Source organism: Sorex fumeus, unplaced genomic scaffold (assembly GCF_029834395.1).
Source record: "Sorex fumeus unplaced genomic scaffold, SorFum_2.1 ptg000029l, whole genome shotgun sequence".
Lineage (NCBI taxonomy): Eukaryota > Metazoa > Chordata > Mammalia > Eulipotyphla > Soricidae > Sorex > Sorex fumeus.
The window spans coordinates 1381130-1397197 of NW_026606086.1; the positions used below are offsets into that span (position 1 = coordinate 1381130).

Sequence of the window (16068 nt, forward strand, 5' to 3'; positions counted from 1 at the left end):
TGCACAGGTGCGGGGCCCTGCCTGGCGCGGGGGGTCCCGCCCACCGGCACCCAACAGCGCCTCGCTCAGGCCGTGTCCCCCTGTCCAGAGGTTCCCTGCCCGCCCCTCAGGGGCCGGCCCGTGGCTGTGGAGCCGCAGGAGGTGGCGCTGCCCGCGCAGCGGTCCCTGGGGGGCCTCCGGCCAGATGCCCAAGCTCCGTGGCTCCAGGTGAGTTGGCGGGGCCGGAGCAGGGCCCGCGACTCCAGGCGGGCGATCCCCTGCGCCCGTCTACCCGCGCGGGGCGGACCCCAGCCCCCCGCGCCCATCGAGGCGCACATCGAGGCCACGTGACCGTCTTTCCTGGGGGCCGCGGCGGGCGGCGGGAAGCGCAGGGCGCGCGAGTCATGGGCTCAGGGCGCGGACCCCCGGCGCGGGGGTCTCAGTCCTGAGGCATCTGTCCGCGGGGCTCTAGCGGCGGGGGCGGGGGCGGCAGGACTGGAAGGCGGCCTGGGATCCCGGTCCCTCGGGCGGGGCGGGCGGGGGCCCCTGGCGTGCGGCTTTGGGTCTGGGTCCAGCGGTGGCCTTGGGCTCAGGCTTTGGGCTCCTCATCTCCCTCGTGGGGGGGGGGGGCACCCTGCACAGCGCGGTCTAGGAGATGGGGGTCGGAGGCGACCCGGGCGGCCTGCACTTGCCGGCAGGGGGCTGTCCCCGCTGCAGCGCCCCCGCCCCAGACTCACCACGCACTCCCTCGCCTGATAGGGGGCGCCCTCCACTCCAGGTGGGAAAACCCCCAGCCAACTGAGCCTCCTAGAGCCCGCTGGCCAAGGACTGCTGGTCACAGGCCCTGAGGGTCCTCATGGCCCCTGGGGCCTCGACTTCCCTTCCTGTACCAGAAATCAACCCAGAGAGAGGCCAGTGCACAACTGCCCTAGAACCCCCGCTCAACGGCTCCCAGGACTATTGCGGGGGGAGGGGCCCAGGCTTTGATGCTTACACAAGTTTAGTGAAATTTTACTGACTGTGAGGGAGAAAAAGTTTGCCTGTGTGTCTTTTAAATACCTAATCCCAGGAAGAAGTGCTACTTCTTGAATAAATTATTACCAAGAAATGACAACAATTAAAACAAACACAAAAGGACGTGTGGGGGGTAGCACAGGGTGGGGACGGACGTTCAGTCAAGACTGGGCAATGCCACAGCCTGGAAAGGACATGAGAGGGGACAGAAGTGTGGCTCCTGGGATGCATATTGGGAGACAGACAGAGGTGCGTGTGAAGTGGGGGATCTCATAAAAGTCTGGGGTCCAGGACAGCAGTGGATGTTCGTGTCCTACTCAGTAGTTCCAATCTGTGTGCCTTGGGGATGGAGGGAATGTGCACCCCTGGGAGAAGCTGGGAGGGCCACTGGGTATTCCCTCCAACCCACCTTGCGGCACTGGGTCATGCATGTTTAGATCACATGCTCTGGGCCATAGCACCAGTGATGCGGGCAGGTGACACATTGAATGAGGCGTAACTTACAGCAACAAGCCGAGTCTCTCTGGTCCCCGGGTGAGTGGGTGAACGAAGAGCATGTTCCGAGTGTCAGATGCCTCCCAAAACTGACAGGAGGAATCGCAGACTGAGGCCCACGTTTGAAATGGCAGAATGTATGTCTGGTTAGTGAGACCCAAGATATCCGCACACACATTACAGAATTCTCATGGGTTTACGGCAAACGGGAATTCTCACAGAGATGAAAAGAGAAGTGTGTATTTCTCTCAGCGCCTGGCTCACACTTACACTCCAGATCATTAAATAGAAAGCAAAGAATCTGAGACTAACAGAGATCTCCTGAATTCAACACCCAAGGGCTGGAAATACACCGGAAAGGGTGGACTTCTGTGCAGTTAAGCTATTACATGAGCAACACCTCGCTAGGGAATAGGATCTTGTGTAGGTGGAAATAAGAGCATTTTAGTGGAAAGGAAATCTCTGATGCGACCCTGTGGGTCAGGAATCTTGACTTTCCTATGGCATGGGTTTGGGGCTGGGCTGGGGTCTACGCTTCACAGACAGGAGAGCTGGGTTGGTCCCCAGCACTGCATGGTCTCTGGAGGCAGGAATGACTGAAGAGCACTGTGTCCCCAAAGCAAAACAAAACAAACTTATTTGGTAACTGATCCCACCATAAGATTATTTTAAGAGTTCCTTGCTCTAAATCTAACACATACTTAGAAAGTCTGATTTTAAATGTTTATTCAAAGTGAAGGGGTTTAAGGAAAATGAGCAGAGTCTCCTGCCCCCGCGCCTGGCTGTCCTCGCCGGGACCCTTTGGAGGGGAGCAGGTTGAGTTTCCCTCCCCACCCCGACCAGGGCTCTGGTAGCCGAAGACCTCTACAACCAGCCACCACCATGCTGAGACCACTCTCCACAGGCATGAAGGTACTGGCAGAGGAACAAAAGCATGCGTGTCCTGGGGCTGAGATCTCCAAGCCTGCTCAGATTGGGGCTGAGCATCCTCCACTCAGATCCTCCATATTCCAGTAGGCAGAGGTTACACCCACCAACTGGCCCCGTTGTGCCCTGTAATCCCATCAACGGCCAAGACCCAGACACTATAAAACCCAGCTCCCGGAAGCATCTTATTATCTCATTCTTTCTTTGGACAAACTTGCAGGCTACCGAATGTAACCTGCCCACACGGCAGAGTCTGGCAAACTCCCCGTGGCTTACCCAATATGCCAAATACCAGTAACAATGATGAGGCTCATTCTACTAACCCTGAAAGAGCCTTGAATATGGCACTTTTTAAAAAATTCTCAGGGCTAGGACAAAGGAGACATTACTGGGGCCTGTTCGAGGCAATCGACGAACAACAGGATGGTTGTGATCGTGATCGTGAGCAGATTCCAATTTTTGGGGGGGAGGAGGGGGTCATACTGAGAGATCTCAGGGGATCCTCCTGGTTGTGCACTCAGGAATTACTCCTGGCAGTGCTTGGGGGACCATATGGGATGCCAAGGATCGAACCCAAGTTGGCCGTGTGCAAGGCAAACGCTCTCCACGCTGGAATGTCGCTCCAGTCCCACATTCCCATTCTTTGGTCAGGACTATCCAACTAGCCTGAGCCATCAGCTCTGAGGCAGGAGGGGAGGGCAGATTCCTTGGCGTGTTCCTGACACAAGCCTGGAACATTGCACAATCACCTGGCAGCCTTTCCTCGAGTGGGCACGTGTGGCGACCCCTACATGGACACGGCCAAACAGACCCCGGCAGCTGCTCCTGCTGACCAGTCCTCATGGCTAATTCCTTTGGTCTCTTCTCAGCTCTGACTTCTACCGTGCAATCCACAAGTGGCTGGAGGACATCGGGCCTCTTTACCGATGCCTGAGTCACAAATACGTGGGCCCCTTTAAAGCCACATGCTTTAGATTTGGTGTCATGAGCAACAGCAGAGGGAGGAGAGCCGGAAGGGAGGTGTCCGGGGCCAGAAACCTTTCCCAAGGGATCACACTATCCAGATTCTTTCCTTACGACTTTCATAAGAAATAAATCTCAGTCATGATGCAAATGCCTTAAAGTGTTACTGGGCAGCCTTTCAAAACGCAAAAAACAAGGACCAAATATTAGAAACTAAAAAAAATTTGAAATTTATTATAACGTGGATAGAGTTTCTTTAGTCTTTCCATCAAAGACACACAGATAGAGCAAAGGAAGCAGGAGTGGGAGGAAAAAGAGAGGGTGAGGTGAGCATGGCAGCGCGTGAGCGCAGAGACAGCCAGAAATCAGCACACACAGTGACCTCAGGACCGCGGACGCTGCCTCCCGGACCCGCAGAGTTCCTGACCAAAGCCCGAGCCTGACATTCTGGTTCTGGTATCTGTCCTTGGACGTCAGGGAAGTGGGGTACGCCGAACAGGACCACCCCGCCCCCGTCTGCTCTGGGCTTTAGCAGTGGTCGGAGCAGGGCAGGACTGGCCTTGCCTTCCGCAGCTGGACCTGTTTTCTTTTATTTATTTATTTATTTATTTATTTATTAAATTTATTTATTTATTTTTATTGAATCACCATGAGAAACTTACAATCTTTCATGTTTGGGCTACAATCACACAATGATCAAACACCCATCCTTCCACCAGTGCACATTCCCCACCACCAATCTCCCAGGAATACCGCCCCACTTCTACACCCTCCCCCTGCCTCCATGGCAGACAATATTCCCCATACTCTCTCTCTACTTTTGGACATTATGGTTTGCAATACAGACACTGAGAGGTCATCATGTTTGGTCCATTATCTACTTTCATCACAAATCTCCCATCCCGACAGATCTGGACCTGTTTTCAACCTGTCTGAAAACCTAACTTGGAGACAAGCTCCCGAAAGAAACGCTGACTTTCACAAAGTGCAGAGACACACCTTTGGCACACATCGTGTGCAGCTAAGCTGGAGATAACTACAGTCTGGGGAAAACCCGCAGCAAACCCAGGGGCTGTGTGAGTGTAGGCGACGTCCTCTCTCAGAGGCAGCAGTTCTGCGCCTCCATGTGGGAGCCCAGGATGGAGAGAGCCTCCGCCATCAGGACTGCACGCCAACAAGGCCCTTGGGGGCAGGCAGCGGTTTCTGCATGAACCCAGGGAAACTGGACCTAAACCCTTCTAGGCTTTCAACCTGAGAGCAGAGCAAATTCCTTTTAGCACTTTATGTACCATCACACTCAGATCTACATCTGAATCCTTTACAATCTCTACCTGCCGATGAAGATCCTGAGATTAGCTACAATGGAGTTGTCTTCAGATTTCTGAATCAGACACAGCTTGCCATGATTAACGAGAAGAAACAGTTCAATATTTGTTTTAAAATTTTTTAATAGTTTTAAATTTTTTTACTCCCACAAAAAAAATAAAGTCATTATTTGTTCCTTAGATTCACTGAAAGTTTTTTTCCTCCTTCGGGGTGGATGGGTGCACACCTGGCCATGCTCAGGGTTTACCATGGCTCTGGGCTCAGGGTACCACATGGGGTGCCAGGGATTGAACCCAGTTCAGCTGTGTACAAGACAAGATAGTACCAGTTCTACGACTTCCCCAGCCCCTGAAAGAATGACTTTCCATGGATGGCTGCATAAACATTCCTGGGACATAGGGGGAGAAGGGGAACAGAGGTGATGAGACAGCAGAGGGAAATGGACAAGTGGTTAAATGGGCCATTTATTTTTTAAAATTTATTTATGTATTTACTTTTGCCGGGGGTCACGCCCGGCGATGCACAGGGTTACTCCTGGCTCTGCACTCAGGAATTACTCCTGGTGTTGCTCAGGAGACCATATGGGATGCTGGGAATCGAACCCGGGTCGGCCGCGTGCAAGGCCCTCCCCTGCTGTGCTACCGCTCCAGCACTAAGTTGCATGCCAAGACGAGTGTCTTAAAAAACAAAACCAAAATGAAACAAAAAACTGGTTCCCGTTCTGACGGATGGTTCCTCCTCAAGCCAGGGGCGCCAGCCTTGATTCTGGGGGGCTGTGCGTTGTGGGGAGCGCGGGGGAGGATGGGACTCTGGTGTCTGTGTACCCCCAACTTGGGAGTTGTCTCCTGCAAATAGCACCAGGGATGAACCGACCATTTGGGACCAGCTGTGGGGGGCTGGGAGGATGAGTAGATGGAAGGACCTGAGATGGGAGGCAACCGTGGACGCGCAGCAGACCCCGACAATCGCCACTCAAGAGTACAGAGGAGGGGGTCTCCCCGCAACCAGAACAGTTGGTGGGGGTGGGGCGGGGATGCGCTGTGTCACACGGAATTACAGCACAGTAGATTTCATGAGAAACGCATTTCCCTTCCTTGTGTCCTCCATCTTCTGCAGCCTGGCAGTGGGCTGGCCTTGCGGATACTCCTGGCTCCTTGCTGGGGGCTGGGTGGAGGGAGGGAACTCTGCCTCCTGCAAAACCTGTGCTCCCTGTGGCCCCAGACTTCAGAGCAAAGCTCAGATATGCTTAGGCCCATCTGCCTTTTTCTTTTCTTTTGTTTTGGGGCCACACCTGGTGATGTGAGGGGCTTCCTCCTGGCGGTGCGCTCAAGGATCACTCCTGGCGGGGGAGGGTCCACCTGGGATGCTGGGGATCAGGGATTGACCCTGGGTTGGCCTCAAACAAGGCAAGTTCCCTGCCCGCTGTGCTATCCTGCACTTCCGCTATTTGTCCTTTTCATTCTGACTTTCGTTTGCATTTCTGCAGGAAGTTCAAATTCTGGGCCTATCTGCCCCACCTCAGTTCAAGATTTTTTCCATCCTGTTGAAGTATGTCTTTTTCTCCTGATACTCTGGTTGAAGTTTTTGTTCTCCTTAGTCATAACAGTACATGCAGAAAACGAATCTGTAACAAGATAGTTCTTTTTTGTGGCACATTTGGCGGTGTTCGGGGCTTACCCCTGGCTCTGTGCTCAGAGAACACTCCTGGCGGTGCTCCGGGGACCATACAGAGTGCAGGAATTAAGCAGCACATGGGCTCCTTTGTTCAAGGTGGCCTTTATAGGGTTTCTCCAACCTGCCCCCACGTAGGGCTTCTTCCCAGGTAAAAGTCCGTTGCTAAGGAGGTTACCAGGGAGGTCCAAAAAGAGGAATTTCATGGGGAGGAGGCCTTTATCCTCAGGGTCTGCGGATGGTCTTATCGGGCCTTTGCTTTCTGTATCAACAAGGTGGCTCATTCCTAGAATTCTTCTTCCATGAAACTTTGTTTCATTGCAAAGTGCCTTTCCCCATCTACCTGCCTACATCACAACCATTATTGCCATACTGGTCCCTACTCTATCCTAAGCATCCTCTGTCCTTTACACGTGTGGTTTTTTCCAATCATTGACAAGGCCTCCTGGCCTCCATTTTTCTAGCCTTGGATATCAATCTCGTGTGTGTGTGTGTGTGTGTGTGTGTATTATGGGCTGGAGCCATAGCACAGCGGGTAGGGCGTTTGCCTTGCTCGCAGCCAACATGGCCGACCCGAGTTCGATTCCTCCGCCCCTCTCAGAGAGCCTGGCAAGCTACCGAGAGTATCTCGCCCGCAAGGCAAAGCCTGGCAAGCTACCCTTGACATATTCAATATGCCAAACACAGTAACAACAAGTCTCACGATGGAGACGTTACTGGACCCGCTCAAGCAAATCAATGAACAACGGGAGGACTGAGACCATATATATCATATTCCACAAAATGGGTGCTTACTTATATTTGTGAAGGGACTTGGGAATCATATCCAGCAGTGCTGAGGCTCCTCTGGGCTCTGCTCAGGCATCACTCCTGGAGGGGATACTGGGGACCCTATGAAATGCCAGGGAAAAGAATCTGGGTTTGCTGCTTGCTAGGCATCAGCCTTGCCCCAGGGCTCTCTCTCCAATCTCCAGTTTACTTACTTACAACGTAGTATTACAGAATACTCACAGTACGATGTAATAATATTTGGATATCCTGCAAAGTAACCATGATTCATGTATAGACCGTTTGAATTCCCTACCATAGATTCTAAGGTCAAGGACTGCTATTGGGTATTATGAAGGCTGAAAGTAACAGTCCTACTCAAGTTCTTTTTCCAGAAATCTCAACGTGAGGACATGTGCTTCAAACGTACAGGAGTTGGAGCTTATAAGCATATTTGGTTCTGTTCATTTTGGGTTAATAATATAGCAATGTCCAGTTCTTTCCCAGACTTTATGGATTGATGGTGTTTGTACTGCTTGGTGTCCCTTCATTTTTGTCTTGTGAAGAATCACTGAAAGCATTCATTTTAAGGTACATTGACTAGGAAGCTTTGCAATAATGCAAGAAAGGTTTTGTTTGTTTTGTGGTTTTTTTTTTTTTTTTGCTTTTAAACCTCACCCAGTGGTTTTCTTTTCATTTTTTATAATTTTATTGATTGAATCACCATGAGAGCAATTACAAAACTTTCGCGTTTAAGTCTTGGTCATAAAATGAAACACCCGTACTTTCATCAGGGCCCATTCTCCACCACCAAAAATCCCAGTATAGACCCATCCCACACCCTCCCCCTACCTGTAGAGGAGATAATTTCCATATTACTCTCTCTGCTTTGATTATATTCAATATTTTGACACCGGACCCACCATTATTATTTGGTGCTCAGATCTGCTGTAAAGGCAACAGTAGACAATTTGTTTTCTACTCCTGGTTATGAATAACATATGACATCGCGTGGCTGCAGTAGTGGCTGCACGATTTTGAAATTCCACAATTTCAACCATTACATCTGGAGGAATTTCTTGCCAAAAGCTGCTGGGTTCCAAGATGAAATCAGCAGCCAGAGAGGCCATTTGTGGGTGACGACTTGGGGTCTCGTTGGGGAGGAAAGGGCCAGCTCCACCCACATCCCGTGAGGCCCTACGTGTCTCGTCACTGTGAGCCCAAACCTGACTGTCCAGTGGCCTCTGGAGGATGGCGGCCAGTGGGCTGCCAGGGGGAACGGGCCAAGGCACGAAATCTATTCCCACCTGGGGTGGCCCAGTGCCTGTAACTTACTTCAGGGACTGGACACATTTCTGCCAAAAGCTGTTGGGTTTCGAGATTTGTTTCTGAGTCTCTGGGATCATGGCCGTTAAGCAGTTCAATCAGAAACTAGAGAGGCCATGCCTCCAATTATATAGCTGGACTGAAGGTGGTTTGTGTGTGTGTCTCCCACATACCTAACTTTTGCCTGTTTAATTTCTTGGTAAACTCTGCCCCACGTTTTCGGGGTCTGGCCCAAGGCACAGCAGCAATTTGGGGGTACCTGGAAGTCTGAAGGCGCCATCAGACTGCTGATGCACTCACCTCACAGGTACAGAGAGACCTGCTGGTGGCACCATACCCCCAACCCAGTGCTTCTTACGGTTTACTCCTGCCTCTGCACTTAGCGATTGCTCCTGCCGGGGCACAGATGACTGGATGGGATTCCTGCGATTGAACCCAGATCAGCCACATGCAAGATAAGAAACCTACTCACTGTACTACCTCTTTAGCCCAAGATAAACACTTTTAAGAAAATGGCATACAGGCACAGAGCAATAGTTCAGCTGGTAGGGCATGTGCTTTGGCCAATCTGGCTTCAATCCCTGACGTTCCGTATAGTCTGCCCAAGCACTGTCAGGAGTGATTCCTGAGTGCAGAGCCATGAATAAGCCCTAAGACATCACCAGGTGTGGCACAAACATAAAGAAACAAAAAGAAATTGGTGTATCAGAATTCCATTGTAGAAACTCTTTGGCTTATTTGACTCTATAGTTCTTGATTGCTAGCCAAAAATCTTTTATAAATAAACCGGAGAATAATCAGTTATCACTGGCAAAAAGGAAATAATTTTATTCAAGTAGATAAAGAACATTGTTTGCTCTAATTTTAGTACTGCTTTACATAGTTTGTGAAACAATTTCAATCGTGTTTATTACTCAAAATGTCAATGGATTACGATCTTTCACTGGTGAGACACTTGATAATCTCCAGAGGAAAATACATCAAAAGCATATATACAATTATAGAAGTTCTTATAATCCATGTAGCCCTGATGGTACATTATTTATCACGTTTTACAGAACTAGAAAACATTCAAATGAACATAAAGAGATTCAGACTGGATGATAAACTTCTGATGGTTCAGGTCCTTCATTTAATTTTTTCTGATAAGAAAATCCAAAATTATTAATGTTGAATTTCTCATCATACATTCATCTAAAACCACAGTGGAAAAAAATAAACTTTGTAAAGACAGTAAATTGGTTATTGTAGGTGTTTCACAAGTAGCTTGCTATCTAATCCAGGAACTGCTGGAGATTTCTGCAGAGTGCAGAGAATGAGGTGGCCGGGCCAAAGTTTTTGTTGTCGTAATTGTTGAGGTCGTCCCCGTTCCCTTTGAGAGCCGCCTCGGACATCATCTCCACTTTCATGTTGAGGTCCTGATTCTTTCTTTGGAGGTCCACAATCACGGAATTCAGGAAATCAATCTGTGTTCAAGGAGAGCGTGAGACGGTGAGCCATCTGCGGGAGCCATGGGAGCCCGCCACAGAGGAGGCTGGGCCCCGCTTCCAGTCCCCGCCCCAGGGTTGGAGGCAGCCAGAGCTCCTCTTTCCCTTCCTGAGCGCAAGCTCCCGGGTGCCCAGGGAAGACCCCAGGAGGAGATGCTGGTACCCCTCGGTTCTTCTCAGAGCAGGGAGTCAAGAGGGGTCTTCCCTCTCCTACAAAGACAAACTCACTTCTTTCAAATGAATGGGGCGGGGGGAAATCCCACTTTACAAAAGCAAGCATGACTGTAGGCACAAACATTCATGTTTCACTTGAAAACTGGCAGGCGCGTTGGGTCTCAGTGATAGCACAGCGGGAAAGGTGCTTGCCTCGCACGCAGCCAACCCAGGTTTGATCCCTGGCATCCTATAGGGGCCACCGGAGAGCAGCCAGGAGTGATTCCTGAGTGCAGAGCCAGGAGGAAGCCTGGAGTATCGCCAGGTGTGGCCCCCAAAGAAAGTGTAAATAAAACCAGAAAAACAGACTGATTCTTTTTCTCCCTCAGGGCAAGTTCTGATGGCCAGTCTCTGAGAGTGCCCAGGCCATCCCACACTAGAGCCAAGAAACGCAGATCTCTCTTCCTCCATCTGAAAACAAAACAAAACAAAACAAAACATGGAAATGTTCAGTTCCCAACAAACCCATACAGGGTCCACCTGCACAGCCCACATGCAAAGTTCACTTCAGCCCACAAGTGCCCTCCAGGGCCACCGGCTGTTAAGTACAGAAGTGCAGGAAGTGAGGGTGTGCGGGAACTCCTCAGGGCACTGGGACCCATATGGTCCCCTTCCTTGGAGAGGATTCAAACGATAAAGCGCTGCAGACCCGGGTGGGATGGAAGGGGTGTTGGGGAAGGAGAGACATCAAGGAGGCCCCAAGGCAGACTCCTGCTGCAGGCCAGACCCGAGCCTGGTGATGGTAGGTGCAGGCACCGGACTGCAGCCAGGTGTGCAAACCCCGGAGGACCCCACCCAGCTGTCTCCCTTGACAGGAGCAAGAAGCAGGAAGGCAGCCCAGAGGACCAGACTCCCCCAGCTCTGGGCCTAGAGCATGCGCAAAGAGGCTGGAAAAGCCACATGCTGGTGGGCGTTTCCGTTTGCGACTGAACCTTCCTGGCAGGGAAGAAGCCCTCCTAAGTGGTGTTCGAATCTGGCAAAGTAAAGATTTGCCAATTTGATGGGAGCCCGAAGCCCAGGTTCTGGGAGAGCAGCAAGAGGAAGGGCATTGGAGGGCTCTGGCAAGGACGTGACCCCTTGACTGAAGGGATGTGTCCTTGTTCATGGGGCCTCTCACTCCTTAAGCATCACCTCTTGTGCTGGGAGCGTATGGGGGTGGGGTTCCGGCAGCATGTGCGCGGCCCCTGGTTCTCACGGGCGCCAGGGGAGCACAGCCCCTTCTTCCTCAGCTTCCCTCTTTTTGGTTTCTGTTATTTTAATGAATCAATTAATTTGGGGAGGGGGTTTTTGGGTCACAATCCAGCGTTGCTCAGGAGTGACTCCAGGCTCTGCACCCAGGAAGTACTCCTGGCGGTGCTTCGGGGACCATATGGGATGCCGGGGATGGAACCTGGGTTGGCCATGTGCAAGGCCAACACCCTAACTGCTATGCTATTGCTCCGGCATCATTCTCGGATATTTTAAATGGTAGATATTCCCCGACTCTTTTGAAGCATACACGCATATATACATATATACATGTCTGTGTATGTATACATGCTTATCTAGAACCTTTGTGGGTAGTCAGTTTGGTTTGTTTGGGGGCCACACCCGGTGGGGTAGGGACTAAACCCTAGCTCTGTGCTCAGGGATCACTCCTGGCTAGGGTGGAACAGCTCAGGCTGTCAGCAGTCACTCGAGCCCGGGAAAGTGGGGCTGTGAGTTCAGAGGGCACTGGCTGACCTACAACTGCACTCAGGAATTACTCCTGGCGGTGCTCAGGGGACCATATGGGATGCCGGGGATTGAACCTGGGAATTCGGTGTGTAAGTCAAACGTCCTCCCCGCTGTGCTATCACTATGGCCCAGGATATGGTTTCTCTCAGGGCTGAGGCCGGGCCTACACAGCCCTGGTCACTACCATCACCCACCTTACTCTGCATCATCGCATTGGTGTTCCTGGCGTCCTCCAGGGAGGCCAGGGCCTGCAGGGACGCCTCCCGCTCGGCCAGCAGCTCGGTCTGCTGCGCCTCCAGCAGCGCCTGGTCTTTCAGCAGCCAGTGCAGCTGCCGCTGGAGCTTCGTGGCCTTCTGGCCCAGCAGCTCCTTCTCAGAGCCAAGGCTGTTCAGCTGCTCACGCAGGGCCGACTCCACGCGGGCGGCCTCCTCCTTCTCAGCCGTGAGCTCCTCGATCTCTTGCACCAGCGACTTCTGATCCCGACCCAGCTCCTCGTAGGAGCACTGCAGCTTCTGGATGATGTTGTCCTTGTCCTTGGCCAGGGATAGGTTGTCCAGAACCAGCTTCTTGACATGCTCCTCCAGCTGGCCCCTCTCCTCCAGGCCCTTCTTACACTCGGCCACCAGGCTGCTCTTGCTCATCTGCAGCTCCTCCACCAGGGCCTGCAGCCCCAGCTTGGCGACCTGCAGTGCGTCCTTCTCCGCGCCCACCCTCTGGAGCTCCTCCTGCACCGCCCTGCCCTCTTCCAGCACTTTCTCTTTCTGCGCCTCGAGGGCTTCTCGGCGGAGCCGCTCCTGCTGGCAGAGCTTCTCCGCGGCCCACCTGGCCTCGATGACCTTCTCCTTATCCAAGCGAATCGCTTGGTTCAACAGCCAGAGCTTCCTCTGCTCTTCCCGCAGCGAAGAGTTTTTGGCCTCCGCTTCTCTGAGTTTCAATTGAAACCACCCTCTCTCGGACTTCAGAGAGAGCTTCTCCTTCGCCAGCAATTCATTCTCTGACCTCAGGGCCCTGCGATCCTCTGACATCAGCTCCATCTCTTCTTTGGCCGAGCTTAATAAGCAAGTTAAGGACTGCAGAAACAAAAAGCGGGGAAGAATGGAAACAAGAATGAGATCAAGCAGGCACACGCAAGCCAAGCACTTCATGTGGCCTAAATACCAGAAATGAAAATGGCAGAGTAGTCTTACCTGCACACGCGTGTATACGCGCACGCGCACACACTCACACACACACGCACACACAGACTCAGGATGGAGAGGCTCAAACACAGTTAGCTTCTTAGCGTCAACATTACTACCTGCCTATTTTGTGGATGGGGGCCCCACACCTGCTGGTTTTCGGGTCTCGCTCAGGGTTCTGTGCTCAGGGATCACTGCTGGCAGGGCCGGAGGACCATACGGCATGCTGGGGATCAACCCCGGGTTGGCCGAGTACAAGGCAGCACCCTACCCATTCTACTATCAGCCGATTTGATTTTTGAAATGCCGTCTGAAATGATTCCTGACAGCTCCCCGGAAGGTGTAAGTACAGTTGGATCTTGACATTGGGGCATAAGATTTTTCCCCCCACTTCAATTCTTCTATTATAAAATGCATCACTCTGTCCTAGAAGGGATGCATTCAAAAACTAGTTTTCAATACAATTCAAAGAACTACAAAAAGTATTTTGTTTTGGAACTTTGTGCAGGAGGGGAAGGGAAAAGCAACCACTGCTTGTCAAACGATTTTCACAGGGACAAACAGAGGCAGGAAATGGACTTAGTCCCAAAAGTTATACACTTTATAGAAAATCCAGACGAATCCACCAATCTTTGGAGACTGAAGTCAACAGTTTTTTCTTGCCAAACACAGTAACAAGTCTCAAAATGGAGACATTAGTGGGCCCGCTCGAGCAAATCGATGAACAATGGGAGGGCAGTGTTTGCAGTCATTTGGGAGGGGCCCAGGGGCTCCAGGAGGACTGGCCGCACACGGGTCAGGGTCTCCCTCACCTGCTCTCCCTGCGCGGCAGCAACGGGTTGTGCGTTTTCAGTTCTGAGTCTCAATGCACACCACAGTTGAACCGCCATGTACTTTCCAGAACTTTCTGCAGCAAGGGCTATCTTCTCTGTCCAGCTCAGCAACCATGAGCCGCAGCAGGCTACTGGCATGTGCTGGGAAGCTGACCGCTGACGGCCATGTTACCGGAATGGGACTGACCTGAGCATGCACACGAGGCTGCTGGCCACAGAACTGGGCCAGCAGGTGGTCCAGAGAGGAGACGTAGCCCTGGCTGCGGTGCGTGGTAGAAAGAGGCCGGGCACCAACACACACACAGGCCACGGCCACCACTCAGCAGCCCTGGTTTCCTTTGATGTAACCCCGCTTCCGTTTTCTTTCCATTGGCTTATAGATATGTATACACACATATACATACAAGCACATATATGTATACGCATACACATTAATATATAAACTATACATGATATAAAGCATGTAAAACTAAAAATGTATCCAAATACGTACATATGTATTCAAATGCACTTGTTGTATGTATATAAAGATGGACACATAGGTACATGTTATGTATGTACACACATATATGTGTGTGTACATTCTTTTCCTTTTTGTTTTGGGGTTCACACCCGGAAGAGGTCACGGCTTCCTCCTGGGTGCTTGGGGGACCATGGGGGATGCTGGGGATCCCCGGTGGGTCACGTGCACAGCAAGTGCCCTCTTGCTGCACTAGTTCCAGCCGCTCTATTTCTCTCCACTGAGACTCAAACCTTAACATTTCTCTGATACACACTAAAAAATGCCTTTGAGCAATCAAGTGAAAACACGAAGGCCTGAACTTACTGAACAAGCTCAAAACAAAACGGAAAACGCAAGCTGGGGTCCCTGGGCTTCCGCATGCTCTGCCGGGCGCCCCGGGAGCAACCCCCTTCCTGCTCTCACAGCCGCTGCCAGGTGGGGGAAGTGTCTGCGGCTGCAGGCCAAGGCCCCCCAACAGAGCCTGACCCCGAGACGGCCGCCATCAGCCGTGGCGCTGCCCTGCGCCCACCCACCTTGGCCTTGTCGGCTTGTGTCTTCAGCTCGGCCACCTCCCGCAGCAGTCTCCCGTTCTCCGCCTGCACCGCCTGCAGCTTCTCCTTCGCCTGCAGCAGCAGCTGCTGAAGGGCCTGCGGCGCCTCCTCGTGCTGCCCCTGGATCTCCACGCTGGCCTTGGCGTGCTCGGCCTGTAGAGCCTGGCACTGGCTGCGGCTCACGTCCACGTTCTCCTCCTGTGGGGAGTCGGGGGCCACCGTCAGCCGCCGGCCCCCTGCCCGCTCCCAGCACACACGCACACACACGAACACACACACACAACACAAACACACAAACATACACACACGCACACACACGGCCCCTCTGCTCTGCTCACCAGCATGCACACACAAACACACATGCACACACACGCGCGCACACACGGCCCCTCAGCTCGGCCGCTTTCGTTCAAGTTCTCCTGAAGACTACGAAGCGCTAGCCCCTTCCCCTGCAGCTCTTCGGCCAGGCTATCGGCCTACCAGAGTCACAAGGATGGAGTGAATGGACCAAGGAGACAAACAGGAACGGGAAGGGGAAAACAAAACAGAAAACACGTATGAGAAGCCCATGACCCAACACAACCCCGAAGAACAGAGGCGTGAGGTGAGCGTGATTGCCTGAAGCTCACGAAGCCAAGGCCTTGGCGCCGGCAGTTCTGGTGATGACTGTCTAGTGGTTATTGAAAACGGCCCAAACAGAGGCATTTTCTAGACCTAACTTTGGCGTGACCAGAAAATAAGAAAGCTTATGAGAAAGACTGACTTTCCAGGGCCGGGGAGACGGCACAAAGGGCTGGAGTACACACCAGGCCCGAGTTGGAACTGCAGCACCACTGGGCGAGACTGAGATCGGTCCCCAAGCTGAAAAGCCCCACTACTGCTGGGCGGGAGGACCCCAGAGCCCAGAGCATGGCTTGGCGAGGAAGAAGGAAGTAAGCAAGGGAGGAGGGAAGCTAAGCATAAGAAGGAGGGAGGGAGGAAACAGGGAAGAAAGGGAAAGGGAGGGGAGGGAGGGAATAAAAGGTTATCTTTTTTTTTCCTTTTGGCTTTTTCGGTCACCCTAAATGCTCAGGAATTTCTCCTTGGCAGTAACCCGGCCAGCTCACCGAGAGTATCTCG

General features: G+C 52.2%; 1 protein-coding gene across 1 annotated transcript in view; it reads right to left on the minus strand.

The window, feature by feature from the left end:
- Positions 1-65: 65 nt before the first annotated feature.
- The window catches only part of LOC130024575 (CAP-Gly domain-containing linker protein 1-like), a 94496-nt gene continuing 78493 nt past the window's right edge, over positions 66-16068 (minus strand). Inside the window, 2 exon segments of the mRNA XM_056115288.1 lie at positions 66-388; positions 9818-9935. Coding sequence (XP_055971263.1) covers positions 66-388; positions 9818-9935 — 441 coding nt within the window.